Source organism: Psammomys obesus, unplaced genomic scaffold (assembly GCF_907164565.1).
Source record: "Psammomys obesus unplaced genomic scaffold, mPsaObe1.curated_primary_1811, whole genome shotgun sequence".
Lineage (NCBI taxonomy): Eukaryota > Metazoa > Chordata > Mammalia > Rodentia > Muridae > Psammomys > Psammomys obesus.
The window spans coordinates 1,426,217-1,441,244 of NW_026596088.1; the positions used below are offsets into that span (position 1 = coordinate 1,426,217).

Sequence of the window (15,028 nt, forward strand, 5' to 3'; positions counted from 1 at the left end):
ATATATATATATATATATATATATATATATATATATATATATATATTTAAAAATTTTTTTAAGATTAATTTATTATTTATACAACATTCTGCCTGTACACCAGATCTCACTATAGATGGCTGTGAGCCACCATGTGGTTGCTGGGAATTGAACTCAGGACCTTTGGAAGAACAGGCAGTGCTCTTAACCTCTGAGCCATCTCTCCAGCCCCCAAGTTGGGATATATTAATTCTAGAGACATTCAGTTGTTTACAATGTTAGAACTTGGTTGTTATGCTCTGTCTTCACTCTTGAAGGGTTAAAAATCACTGCCTCAAAAACATGTTTTTTTGCTGTTATTAGTCTACAACACAGCTTTATATTTTTATAAGCCATAGACTTTTTATAAACTAAATCATACAGGAAGCTGTTATTATGCTCTATAGTGGTATGCCACAAAAAGATCAAAAAGGTTCCTAGTTTCTGCATAGACTATGTTTATGATTTTAAGGCTCCAACCTAATAGGGATGGAACCTAAAGTCCTAGTCGCTAATGATGATTAAGACATGCAAGTTAACAGTCAGTCATCTTATAGATGATCAAATCCTTTAATGTGTTCAGAAATATATTTGTGGTCATGCTAAGAACCAATGTGATTAATTACAAGAGTAAGCTTCATTTAGCCTCCCGTACATGTTTTCAAAGTTAAACAGAAAGTAACTAGAAACAAGCAAAGCTTATCTATTTAGATCTACTTGAGCTAGATGTGGTCCTCAAACGCTTATCTGCAGAATACAACATAATTATAGATCATAACCTCTGTTTTATGTTTGTAAGGCATAGTTTAGAGCCGATAACTAAAGACAGACAAAGATTGCCTAATTCAGATATGCTAGCCCTCAAACCTGCCAGAGACCTGCTGAAAATGGCATTTAATATGTTTAAATAACAGAGACTCCCAAAGCCTAAAAGTAACTCCCCAAGGTCTCCCAGAAGAGTTGGGAACAATGACCGATGACTCCAACCCTTGAATGTACTATGCTAACCACTGGAAAGACTGCCCTAATGCCCTGCCGGCTGCTGGGACCCAGCCTGAACTTTGGACAAACAGGAAACCCAGAGAGTTATTGTCTCACATTGCTAAAGACGAGGTGAGGTCAGTTGCTCCCATGTTCCTCCTCCACAGAAAAAGCCTCCCATCTTCTGTGTCTGATGGCCAGACTGCCTCTGCCCATGTTGCCATGGAGACCCCAGGAACCTGGGTCAACTGTCTAGGTAGTAGACTATAGACTAGTCTCTGTCACTGATTCATATATAGATTCATTTAGGTTACAATTTATCCTTCTCAGGTCTCTGATCACATTGACCACTAAGCTAATGGTAGCTTAATAGCTAGAAAATGGGCAATCAGCTCCTTACCCCAAGGTAATCCACCAAGTTAGTTCATCAGTCAATTAATCAGCTAGTTAAAACTACTAACTACTAGATTTCTTATTTTAAAAGGCAAACAGGTTTGCCTCAGAGACCTCATGTTAAAGATAAACAGGTCTCAGATGTAACTTAATTATCCCTTTAGCTAAAGGACAGTGACTGCTCCTAGAAATCTCTTCTTTGTCTCAGGGTAAATGAATGGATAGAAAGATGGAAAGCTTACTTAAGGCCTAAGGATACAGACACTTAGTTTATAAGGACCCAAAAGTATTTTTGGGTCTAAGAAGGTATTTTAAGGTTAACAAATAGAAGTGAAAGCCTAGATGGTTATAAGAAGGTGACTTAAGATATATATATATAAAGAAAAGAAAAATGCTTCAGATTTCTTCCTGTTGCTGTGCTACTGTTGTAATAATGCTGTTCAGAGCTTTGACATTAATCAGCAGAGCTCTAACTCTGGTAGAACATTCCATATAGTCCACTATCACAGTTCCAAGCTCAAGATTTTAAATTTCCCTTGGTTTAGTGTAGACTAAAAATGTTTCCCATTGTGCTAAATTTATATGCATCCAGTCTTCTGGAGAGAGGGAAGAAGGCCCTCTCTCATGATGTGCAGTCATACTGAAAATTAAGATCAAATGAGCTATTGCCTCTTCTACTTCACAGAAGGCTTCTGCCTTCCCTGAGCTCACCTTAAAGAGTGTTCATGCTGTTAACCCAAAATCATTTCCTAAGCCTCTGCTAAGATGTGTCTATTGCCTTTTTTACAATATGTATTTCACAGCAGATTACAAACAATGGCGATGCTGAAAGGACCAGGCCTGACCCCCTCCCACCAAAAGTCATCAGTCCCAGGAACCAGGCCATAGGTCACCAATCCCAGGAATAAGAAAACCATAAAATTACCCAAGGAATAGCCTGGAGGTAACCACAAGAATGGGAAGGTATCTTATCTCAGGGTGGGCCATCTGTGCTGGGCAGCCCACCAACCTAACATTCCTGATGTTAGTCAGCCAGTCACTCGGTAACAAGCTTGCCCTTGCTGAGTATCATCCAATCGTGTAACTGCTAAGCTGAGAATTCTGGGTTCTTGCTCAAGCCCCAAACAAAAACCCTGCCATGTAGCTGCTCAGAGCTCTCCTCTCTGCTCCACCACACTGGTGACGGTGGACAGACCAAGCTTAAGCCTGAATAAAGCTCTTTGCTTTTGCATACGTGGTCTGGCTCCTGGTGGTCTTTGTGGACCTTAAGATCTGGGCACAACACTTGGGGGCTCGTCTGGGATCCCCAAGACACCTCCCCCTCCACCACTGAGGATCCTGACATTGCAGCTGAACACCAGCCAGTAAGTGAGCACTCTATTCGTATCTGTGTCTCAAGAGATTTGGGCACAACGACAGATGAGTTTGAGTCTGGATTGTGGTATGCTAACCACTAGGCAAGACTACCCCAACTGGCCCACCACTAGGGCCCAGCTTATACTGTGGACACCTGGAGAGTCATTGTTTCATGTTGCTGAAGAGATAATGTTGGTGAGATCAGTCTTTCATGTTCTTTTTTTCCACAGAAACAGTCTCTCATCTTCTATGCCTGATGGCCAGACTGCCTCTGCTCATGATGCCATAAGATCACAGGAGCCAGGGACAACTGCCTAGGTGGTGGACTGACTAGTCATCTCTTGTCATTTTGATTGGTACATAGATTGGTAGGTACATTTATTTAGCTTATAATTTATCCTCAGGTCTTGGATCACACTGATGGCTAAGCTAAGCTAATGGTAGCTTCGCAGTTAAAGAGCAGTCAGATCCACTGTTAGTTCATTAGTCAATTCATTAGCTAGTTAGAACTGCTAGGTACTAGATCTCTTATTTAGAAAGGAAAACAGGTATGCCTTGCTCACAGGCTTCATGTTAATTGTGTCTTATGGTGAATAACTGGATAAAAAGATATAAAGTTTATGTAAGGTCTGAGGATATGAAAGTTTAAGTTATGAGGATCTAAAAAAATTGAGGATCTAGGATAATGTTTCAAGGTTGGTAAATGAAAGTTATGAAGGAAAGCCTCTCTAAGAAGATGTTTCAAAGCTGGTGAATGCAAGGAAGATTGGAGGATCTAAATAGGCATTTTAAGGTTGGTAAATGCAAGGTTTTTTTTTCATTTGTAAAGTGTGTGTGGGTCTAAAAAGGTGTTTTAAGGTATGTAAATGCAAGTTGTAATGATCTAAGAAAGTAATCTAAGGCATATTAAAAATGAAAGATATTTCAGATTTCTCCCCACCTCTATGCTATTGTTGTGCTTATGTTGTTATAAGATTCCAAAGGTTCAGAGTTTTGACACTGACCAATAGAGTTCTGATAAGCTGATGGAGCACTGACTGCTTATTATTCAGTCACAAGCTTGAGATTTTAATTTCCGTTTGGCTGTCTTCTGGAAATAGAGTTAAAGATGCTTCTCATCATGTTAAAAACATCTCTGTCTAATGTGTATACTTAACCCAAAAGCCATAGCTTTTACTAGTCCTAACGGCCTGGGCATGAGTCTGCTCTTGCTGTCTTACAGACACCTGTTACCTGCTTTTTCTAAAGTATGGCTCTTAATACAATGGTGATACTAATATACTTCCTTTGTAAAATGAAATTCATGAGTTTCAGGAAATCAAAAAAAAGTCCAAAGACCTGGATCTGCCATAGCTCAAAGGGATCCCAGATGAGTTTTTCCCTTGGTCTTGGGATTCCTCACTTTTCCCACTTACTAGACAAATTTTAACTCTGTCTATAGTCTCAGTTTGTCTCTGCCGCCTTCCCCTTTCCCATAATAAACCTCCTCTATACCAAATGCTGCAGTACCTTTAATCATTATTGTAACAAACATCATGTTTTAAGTTTAAATTGCTGTGCTTAAGCAATCTTGAATACACGTCTTTAATCCCAGCACTCAGGGGGCAGAGGCAGGTGGATCTCTGTGAGTTCAAGGCCAGCCTGCTTTACAAAGCATGTTCCAAGACAGGCAAGGAAAAAAAAAAAGTCAAACAAACAAACAAAAATGCCTGAAACCTGTAAAGCCCCAGTTAACCAAGGGCAGATACATTCCTGGAATGCAATGTGCTGTTCATGTACAAACTCGGTTGCCCCAAATGCACAGGATATGTGCATGGTTACATGAAGGCAGGAAGTGTATCAGGATATTTGTTTGCTTCTGATTGGATGAAGGCTGGACATATGTAGCCTTGTGAGTTCTGCCTTATGAGCCCCTGACTAATGTAATTCAGTGCCATATTCTGGGCATGGGTCTCCACTAGGGACCATGGATACTGGCCATGGTCCCAGTATTTAATAAATAAAGCTTGCTTCAATTTTGTCTCAAAACTTGTGGTAGTGCTCTTATTCTCTCCCCTTGGGATTAGTGGGTTAAGTCTGACCGACAACTTGTGTTCATTCCTTGAGATTCAGTGTAGAAGGGCTGGGGGGATGAATCCAGTGAGTTATCCTCTGACCTATACACAGATAGACACACACACTATGACTTGGGCAACACGTCCCCCCTCAAACAAACAAACAAACAAATAAAACAATTAAAAAAAAAGACTTGTCAGTGGGCCTTGGATGTGTAGAGCACATGCCTAGAGTCTTTAGGTAACCCAGCACCACAAAAGAGCTAGTGCATGCTTATAATTCCTATACTCGGGAGAACCAGAAAATCAATGCCATTTCGGCTACTTGGAACATTTCATATGGGCTTGAGTTTCATGAAATCCTGCCTCAAAAAAACAAAACGAAATGAAATAGGGTATAAGGTGACCTTCATTCACATTGCATTATGCTGTGTCTCTATATTTAATTGTTAACTGCTGAACCAGCAGTGAGCTAAATGCTAACAGAGAGTCTGGCATTATCATTGCTTTTAAGGAATTTCCTAACTCAGTGTTATGTAAAAACTGTTCCCCAGTTATCTCTGATTGGTTAATAAAGAAGCAGAAGAGACTGGGCAGAGGAGACAGCAGGCAGGACTTGTGTTCCCAGCCTGCGTGTCCCAGGGAGGGGGTGGGAGGAGAGGGTCATGGGGCCACAAGGACAGGGATGAAGCAGAAGTGGCCAGGGTGAGACTAGATGAGAAGTAACATGGGGTAGGCGGGATAGTGTAGATGGTTTAGAACAGATCAACATCTGTCCAGCTGTACTCTAAAGCTTATTAGTAAGTGTAATGGACTCAGAAAAATGGGCCAGTGTTTCAGAGCACTTGCTGCATTTCCAAAGGACACAGGTTAACGTCCGGTGCCTGTGGAGGCCAGAAAAGGGTGATAAATCCCCTGGAACTAGTTACAGATGGTTGTGAGTCCCCAGGTGAGTGCCAGTGCTCTTTACTCCCTGCAGCCTCTAGCCCTTTTCTTCACCACTCCCCATTTTGCAAAGCAGGGTTTCCCAATGTAGCCCAGGCCGACCTTAACTCCGAATACCAGGATTGCACGGCAAGGGCCCTTACGCCCTGAACGGAGTAATAGAGTGAGAATTGGATACAGAGGAAATGTACTTTTCTAAAGATATCCCTAACAAGGATGTGGACAAGAACATGACAGTTGCTTACTTAGGACGAGGGTGTTTGTAACCTGAGGTTTGCCACATTAACTCCTCATTAACTCTCATTCCTAAGTCTAACCAGCATCTCTCAGGTATGTAACTACCTTTAACCTCTTACAGAGAGAAATCTTTAAGAGGAGTAAACCATTGATACATTCTTACTTGACTTTTTAAACCTTAAATCTTAATTTTTGCGTGGTCCTTATTTTTTCTCAGGTTTAATGTGTGTAAGCGTTTTGCCTGTATGTATATGACTGCACACCAAGTGTGTGCTTGTCGCTTATGTCAGAATAGGGAGGGCATCAGATCCCCTGGAACTGGATCTGATGTGAGCCTTCATGTACGTTCTGGGAACTGAACTAGAGTCCTCTGAAAAGCAGCGGCGCTCTTAATGACTGAGTTATCACTCCAGCCCATTTGTTTAATCTTTATACCTTGTCACAAATTGCATCCTGCAGGGAAGTACTGAGTGTGTTAGGTTTCCAAAGCAGCATAAAGAAAACGGGAGGCAGGGTCAGCTGTGATCGCCTAAGAAAGGAGGCACTTTATCAGAGTGTTTGTTGTTTACATGGGCATGGCCATATCAAGGACTCAAAGCAGGGTTAAAGCCTTGCCCTGGGTGAGGTTCAGCAAGATGGCAAAACCTTCCTCCAGTCAGAGAGTAAATGTTGACCCTATCTGCAGAAAATGTCCATTCTGCACTCCTGTGTTTACAGCCTGCAGACCGACCTTTCACAGAGTGCTCCCACCACGATTAGCTAAACCTCACTCCGTGTTCTGGTGTAACCTCCTTGTTCATCTGTAGCATACACGTTAAGCTTCTGGAGTGCTGCAGCTTCTCCATCTGACCCCAGCTCTTCTGCACCCATGTCAGTGTGTTATCTTGTTTTTGTTTTTTGTTCGTTTGTAGAAGGGTCTGTGTAGCCCTGGAACTCGCTCTGTAGACCAGGCTGGCCTCGAACTTAGAGATCCGACTGCTTCTGCCTCCCTAGTGCTGGGATTAAAGGCCTGTGCCACCACTCCTCGGCTTCTGTGTTATTTCTTTATTCCCCCAAAAGTACCCAGGGACGGATGCTGTGCAGGATGAGGCAGCATCCTTTGAGAATGCAACCTGAAAAAACATAGGATCATGTAGCCACTGTAAGGAACTATAAGCAGTTCTCTTTAAGTAGCACACACCCAGGTCCTGGCGCGCGCACTGTCCTTTTCTTTGTGACTGTCTCAATAATTAAACTCACTGACTGCTTCACTTTGACTCATCCTAAAATCCTTTCCTGGAGCAGTCAAGGATTTGCCCTTACCTAATGGCTGTCCCTGAGGTTGTAAGGAGCTGGTGCTTGTGTTGGAAAGTCTTCTACCACAACTGACAATCCTTAATTTCAGTTGAGCTGTCTCTGTTTCTTTTGGTTTGTATGACTAAAGGTTTGTCAATCTTGTCTTCTCAAAAACCAACCAATGGCAGTTTCATTGACCTTTCAGCGTTCTTCTAGGCTCCATTCTTTAATTCCTGCCCTGCTCTCTTTCGTCTACTCATTTGTGGGTGGATTTTTTTCTAAGCCCTTGAGATTTGGGAACTCATAGCCGCATGAATGCTACGTGAGAACTTTACCGACTGAGTCACGTCCCTTGCCCCCAGTTCTTAGGAGTTTGTAATGTCCTCTCTGATTTCTTCAATGGTCATTCAGAAATCTATTGTTCAGTCCCCATGTATTTGGATAGTTTCTTTGTTTGAGAAACTATGGTCTCTCTATGGCAGTAATGGAAGTCAGTAAGTAGACCAGGCTGGCCTTGAACTCATGGAGATCAGCTTGCCTCTGCCTTCCTGAGTGCTGAGATTATAGGCATGAACCACCACAGCCTGGCTGGCACACTTGGGAGGCAGATGTTGGTGGTTCTCTGTGAGTTCAAGGCCAGCCCACTCTACAAAGCAAGTTCAGGATAGCCCAGGTGACACAGAGAAACCCTGTCTTGACAAAACAAAAGCAAAACAGTCTCACTGTGTCACCTTTCCTGTCTCTTCCACCTGGATGAAAAGCATGCTCCCCCACGCCTGACTCAAGCCTCTAGCACTGGCTACTCAAGATGACTTGTGTGTTGATTCCCAGAGCCCACATGGAGGCTCACAACTACCTGCAACTCTGGTCCCAGGAGATTAACGCCTCTGCATGTACCAGGCGCATATATATTATAGGCAAAATGCCCAGACACATAAAATTTAGACCATTTACAGTTAGTGTTCCTAAAGAGGTTTGCTGATTCTTATGATCTTGTTTTCTAACTGGCTGGAATACTGTTTTCTTTCTTCTCTATTAGATTACTACCCAACCATCGCTGTACCCAACTTGTGAATTTTTTCTCCAGCATGTTACCCATCTCAGTACCTTGGATATGGTAATTGAGACGTTATGATGTTTTAGAGGGCACATGCCGTGTTGTTTTTCATGTTGCTCTGTTCTGATTTGTGTACCTGCTGGGGTGGGTGTGGCCTTCATTTGAGGACTCAATCCCCAGCATTCCTCACAGAAAAACATAATAAACAGTTGAACCAACAACTATACAAATCAAACCAGATATAGAAATACACCTCAGTTGAGTGGTGATGGCACAGGCCTTCATCCCAGCACTCAGGGAGGCAGAGGCAGGCAGATCTCCGAGGTCAAGGCCAGCCACGTCTACAGAGAGAATTCCAGGACAGCCAGGGCTACACAGAGAAACCTCCTCTTGAAAAACTAAAAAAAAAAAAAAAAAAAAAAAAAGCTCTTCAAATCTGAAGTCAACTATGATGCCATCAAAACTACAAAAAATAAACTGCCAAAACCCAGCATAACTGGGCATCATGAGGTATGCTTAATCCCAGAATTTAGGATGCAGATCTCTGAGTCTGAGATCAACCTGGACTACATCTCTACTTCTAGGACAGCCACTTCTAAATAAGAGACTCTGTCTCAAAATTAAAAAAAAATGTGGTAAAAGTAGAAAAGCTTTGAGTGAAATAAAGGAAGAAGGTATAAAAGAGAAAATAGAATCCATAGTTAAAACACAGAGAAGACAAGACAATCATGTTAGGAAGAACAGAAAAATAGCAATAGTAAAATAAATAAACAACAAGAAGAGGTATGAGAGCACAATTGGATAAACATAAAAGGAATTTAAAAAATCAAACTGGGAGTGGCGTCCCATGCCTAGAACCCCAGCACTTGTTAGTAGCAGGAGGATCAAGAACTCAAGACCATCCTCTCAAGCTACATATGGTTTAAGATCAGCAAGTGCCACATAACACCTCTCAAAGTAAAATAAAAACAGCACGGGAAAACATGGATCGAGGGAAATGAAAACACAGAAGTGGCTTGGAGTAGCTGCTTCTGGGTTTGGATGTGGAGCCCAGCAAGCGAGAGAGGCAGGCAGTTAAGGTGGAGATTTTCCTGCTTTATCGTGTTTAAACTGGTGCTGAGCCCACAGTGTTCAGAGGTCAGCTGCTCAGCAAAACTAAAATCACTCAGAGACTTCCCTTCTTTGTGTACCAGGAGAAACTGCAGATTCTCATTCCATTCCGGGGACTTCCCAGTTTGTAAACTTTGGGGTTTCTGATATCCACCCGGCTGGCTTTCCAAGTGACTGAGATCTCTTATTGGAGGACCCGTCTTAACACTACTCTAACATGAAACACTCTGTAGGAAGGAGGCGCTGCACCAAGCTTCTTCCACATCTGCACAGCTGAGGTAGTCCTGGAGTTTGTGCCACCTGTTACCCTCTGTCTTGGTGCTTCTGGCCTCCAGATTTACCCAGCACCCTTTCCTATGGCGCAGAAAAAAGGTAGGCAATGTCCCTCACCTCTGTCTCAGAGCCAGCAGTCCTCAGTCGCCTCTTAGCTGGCTAAAGAGAGTGGGGTCAAGCTTCTCATTCAATCTGTCCAGCCTTCCCCTAATCCCTCCTCCCAGGAGCTGTGGCTGGAAAAACCCCGGACAACTAACATGATTACTTCCTGTTTTTGAGGCCCCCACAGCATCTTAGTCCCAAGCAATGTGCCTCTTTCCAGACAGAACCGGGGTGCAGACCTTTAAAGTGTGCACAGGGCCAAGATGGACTCCCCAGGAATGCTCACACAAAATGTCCCTCCATAGACGTTCTGCTCTGCTGGTGACACTCTCCATAGGTGCCCAGTTCTGAGAGGATCCTCTCTCCATAGGTGCCTGTTAGTGGATCCCATGCCTAGGTTACAGTGTGAGACCTTGTCTCTGCTGGGTCCAAAGCCAGCAATCCATTTCCTCATCGCTGGCAGAAGGGACAAATGGCTCTCTTTGGAGCCTATTAGCATACCAAGGTTCCACGTTTCAGATCCAGGCTGGTACCCTGGCTTTTCTCACCCCAATGCCATCCCGAAACTCCCCACAGCTCAGAAGTTGCCCCTCCCCCAGCTTCTCATGCCTGTAACCTGTCTTTCAGCGATGTACATTCATGGGCTCTCTCTTTCGTCTTCCTATCTTGGTCCTTTTCTTTGTCTCCATCTCGTCACCCCAGGCCCAATCGGTTTTCCAGCCACGTTCAGTCCATTTCTCTCTGGACTCTTCCAGAAGCCCATGGCTGTGCTCTCCCTCATCGCTACAATAAAAACCTTCCCCTATACCAAACCTTGCAGCAGTCATTAGTTTATACAATCTCAAGCAGAATTTCCCCCAGAGAAATGGAAGCTAAGTCTCTTTTCAGAGGGTCCTGCTGTCTGGCTTGCCACAGCTCTCCTCTGAGGTAAGGGTCAGGAGACACACACCTGTGATGTAGAGAGCCTCTACAGCGTCAAAGATCAAGGGGGCAGGGCTCCTCCCCATCCCGGGGCCTTAGGACTCTCCCAGCTGCAGCCTCTTCCCGTCTTTGGAGAACCACTTGCAAGTCCAGAAGTTAAACACCCTCCTGGGAACCCATCTTCACCAGTCATATGTAGTACTGGCTGAGGCAGGCCAGCAGCCATGAAGGTATGAGGGCTAGGTTACCTTTCAGGGCCTTTAGACTCACATTTCATGAACAGCCTTCCCAATTCTGCTGAACCTCCAATTCCCTGACCTTGCTCCCTCCCATCATTCTGGACTTTCCCTGACGTGAGCCAGAATTTCTGGGTATTGCTGTGGTTTCAATAATCTAAACCCAGGGTGTCCTAAGACTGGCTTGGAGCCAGCAGGACAGGAATGACTGTCTCCATCAGGCCACCTCCCTCTCTTTGCTGGAATCGTTTAGGAGAGCAAGGAAGGAGCCAGAAGCAGGAAATAAAGCCATTTTCCTTTCGGCCTTCTGCCTAGTCCCCGCCTTGTTTTCTACAGGCTAAACGTACAGTCCACAGTGATGGTAACAGAGTTCCGCCCCATCTCCACCCTCTTTTTTTTTGGAGAACAGCCAGTCCTAGCACTGCTTCCACTCCCTCCCACTTGGGACTTAAAAAATCTTCAGCCCAAAGACCAATTCTGCATTCCCCACATTGCAACACCCACACGAAGATCTCTACCACTGAGCACCCGGGAGGCGAGGCTCAGAACCTCAGGATCGGGTGAGTGGCAGAGCGGGGTGGCCACCGTTGTCCTGCCCAGACACTGGTTCCAGCGCTCGTCAAGCGCTGGCTGGTTTCTACGCTTTGATTAGTCTTCCTTGATCCCTGCCTGGGCCTCTGGCCTCTCTGCTCTTTCCCTGTGGACACCCCACCTCAGAAAAGGACCGGGAGCTTGTCCGAGTCCCCTCCCCTGTCCGGCTGCTTTCGGAATCCTTTTTCATTTTAATAAAAAGTCTCTCCCAACCCTGTAACAAGCTTAATAGCTAAACTGGTTATGTTTATCTCAGAGCAAAATCAGGTCTAGACGGTCTGGGGCATTTCTGAAAGTAAGATGAAGCCCAAGAAGGGGGAGTAGAGTGGGGAGGCACCCACAGGCCATCAGCTTACAGTTAGTTGCACCAGGAAGCAGTAAGAGACACCCAGTGGCTGCCCAAAGTTTTCTGAAGTGCTTGCTGGGATATGCCGGAAAGCATAAACACTGTACTGGTTCCGCCTCAGAGCGCTTTAATGCCTGGGCTGTTTGCTTGGGCACAAGGGGCATGGGGCATTCTGCAGGTGAGCGGAGGTATAGCTGCCAGAGTAGCGACTTTTGCTGGAGTTAGACTTGCCTTTGATCCCAGATCTACCTGCCCACCTTGGTGAGCTCTGTGAAAGCCTCAGGGTCCCAATCTTAAGGAAGAGTTCAGCACATGGTATTGTGACCTTGCTAGAAAAGGTTTTACTCTGTTCTCAGCGCAGCAACATGGAGCTGATTGAGGATAAATCCCGCCCACCGCTGGTGCCTGTGAAGGGCGTCCCACTCATCAAGTATTTCGCAGAGGCTATTGGGCCATTGCAGAACTTGACACCCTTGCCTGATGACTTGCTTATCAGCACGTACCCGAAGTCTGGTGAGGAGGGGTTCCCCTTACATACGCTCTTTGGTAAGCAGGTCCAGACCCTGAGCCCCACTACCTCTTGTTCCTTCCTTTCCAGGTACTACCTGGATGAGTGAGATCCTGGACATGATCTATCACGGTGGTAAGCTGGAAAAGTGTCGCCGGGCCCCCATCTACCAACGGGTACCCTTCCTTGAGTTCAGATGCCCAGGGGTTCCCTCAGGTATGTACACTGGGATGCTAGAGACAAGTGGAGAAAGGGAGGACCAGGCCCCAGCTTAACGAAGTTTCCCGCTCAACTGTAGGTCTTGAAACTTTGGAAGAGACACCAGCCCCACGGCTCCTGAAGACACATCTGCCCCTGTCCTTGCTCCCTCGGAGTCTGCTGGATCAGAAGGTCAAGGTAAAAATAAACAACCAAAAACCCCCAATTATAGGAGTACCTTCCAGCATCGGGAAGAGGCAGAAGGATCGGAAGTTTAGGGTCAGCCTTTGCTACGCAGCAAGTTCAAGACCATGTCTCAAAAAGATAGATAAAAAGGAAGGAGGGAGGGGGGGTAAGAAGAGGCAAAGGGGTTCGGGGGAGGGGGGGCCCGGGATCATCCTAGCTTTGGTTTGTTCTTCTGGAGATTTCAGGACTACTCAAGGCCTGTTTTTTGTCTCATATGGAGGGTCCCTGGTTGTCTGGCAAGGCTCACATGACAAGGAAAATTGAACTCTTCCATGTAAACTAGAGAGGCAGAGTCTAGGTGCTCACAGGACACAGAAGGGCTGGTGGGGCCCCAGACTTACCGTGTGGACGTGCTGACCACAGGGAGTCAGATAAAACAGTTGGCTAATGGGATGGCCAGGACTTTGGCATCAGAGGTCAGTGACACCCACACGAGATGTAAGTTAACTCCCAGTCCTGTTTTCTCTACTGCCATCCCAAATGTGCTGGGAATTCCCAAGTGGTAGAAGGTACCCCAACTCACTTGTTCCTGTGAAGGGTGACAGGAAAGCAGGACGGGGAACCAAAAGTGAGAATTGTCTGCCCCTGCAGGTGATCTACATTGCCCGAAATGCAAAGGATGTGGTTGTCTCCTATTATAACTTCTACAACATGGCCAAGCTGCACCCTGATCCGGGCACCTGGGACAGCTTCCTGCAGAACTTCATGGACGGCAAAGGTGGGTCTGAGTGTGCAGGCAGCAGAGGGCTGGACCTAGGAGTCACAGCTGGTGTTGACAAGGCCCGTGTCCTTCCCCTGTCCTCTTCCCCAGTGTCCTATGGGTCGTGGTACCAGCATGTGAAGGAATGGTGGGAGCTGAGACACAATCATCCCATTCTCTATCTCTTCTATGAAGACATGAAGGAGGTGAGACCACCTGCTGCCACTCCCTCCTGTGTCACAGCTGGTGGGCAGCAACTGCACCTGGCCCTGTCCTGGCCCTCTGGGCCCCAATCCTATCCTAGCCCCACTCCAGACCAGCACTTCCTATCCCACCTCCTGACGTAGGACCACAGCACAGCTCAGCAGAGAGTGCTGCACAGCCCTTATCATGGAGTAAGTGTCAGCCATATGTGCCGTTATTGCTGCTCTTGCTTCTCCCTGCTCCAGAGGTGCCAAGCCTACGCACCAGCAACCAAAGTCTGCCCTGTCCTCTCCCAGAAGAAACCCACAGGGATCATGCCAAAATGGCAGGGTAGGAAGCTACCTTTTCACCCCAGGGAAAGAGGCTCAGTCAGAGTGAGGGCACCAGGTCTGAGAACTCCTTGAGAGAAGTGACCTGCTCCCTGCGGGTGACCCTCCAATCTTATTCCAATAAGCATGCAAACTAAGATCCTCTCCTTGCTCCAGAACCCAAAAAGGGAGATCAAGAAGGTCCTAGAGTTTCTGGGGCGTTCTCTGCCTGAGGAGACTGTGGATCTCATTGTTCACCACACATCCTTCAAGAAAATGAAGGAGAACCCCATGAGTAACTACACCACCATCCCCAACGATGTTATGGACCACGGTGTTTCTCCCTTTTTGAGGAAAGGTGGGCAGTCGTCTGCATGGGCACTGGGAGTATTTGTGGAAGGGAGGCTGGGTGCAGTCACGTGGGCCCTCTCCTGTGGCTATGAATCTGGTTTCTCTGTCTCGGTCTCTCTCTGCAGGTATCGCTGGGGACTGGAAAAACACCTTCACCGTGGCTCAGAACGAGCACTTTGATGCCCACTATGCTAAGACGATGGCAGGTTGTGACCTCAAGTTCCGCTGGGAACTGTGAGTGGATATGGCTACACTGGGAACCAAGGCGAGCTGACATGATCCCTCATGACCTCAAGAGTAAAATGTGATGTATCCAACCCAGACTAATGTGTGCCTACAGGAAATCTGAGCCAGGAGAATGAATAGGCTGAAGGCAGAGGGCTTTATCAACATGTGTCAGGAAAGCAATAATCGATCCTAGCACTTAAAAAAAAAAAAAAAAAAAAAAAAACCTCAAAGTACAAACATGCAAAAACAGAAGAGATAAACTGTATTTTACCTGAAAGAATAAATGCCACTGGGAGCTGACTGGGCTTCCTCCCTCCTGCGGCCATCAATCCCACGTGCCTGATAAGGGATGGCAAGAGGGTCTGAAGCAGTGAGGCCCAGGAGACATGG

At 45.7% G+C, this 15,028-nt stretch overlaps 1 protein-coding gene and 1 long non-coding RNA gene across 2 annotated transcripts in view; one reads left to right on the plus strand and one right to left on the minus strand.

Annotated features, from left to right (window-relative positions):
- The window catches only part of LOC129691387 (uncharacterized), a 19,880-nt gene extending 6,507 nt beyond the window's left edge, over nt 1–13,373 (minus strand). Inside the window, exon 1 of the long non-coding RNA XR_008722453.1 lies at nt 13,189–13,373. This is a non-coding gene — a long non-coding RNA (uncharacterized LOC129691387). The remainder of the gene's footprint in view (nt 1–13,188) is intronic.
- Nucleotides 11,381–14,938, plus strand: LOC129691382 (sulfotransferase 1A1). The gene is made up of 8 exons (XM_055627506.1): nt 11,381–11,518; nt 12,252–12,408; nt 12,494–12,619; nt 12,702–12,799; nt 13,439–13,565; nt 13,659–13,753; nt 14,237–14,417; nt 14,536–14,938. Exons 2-8 carry the CDS (start codon nt 12,261–12,263, stop codon nt 14,646–14,648), a joined length of 888 nt encoding a protein of 295 aa, XP_055483481.1. The 5' UTR covers nt 11,381–11,518; nt 12,252–12,260; the 3' UTR covers nt 14,649–14,938.
- Nucleotides 14,939–15,028: the final 90 nt, after the last annotated feature.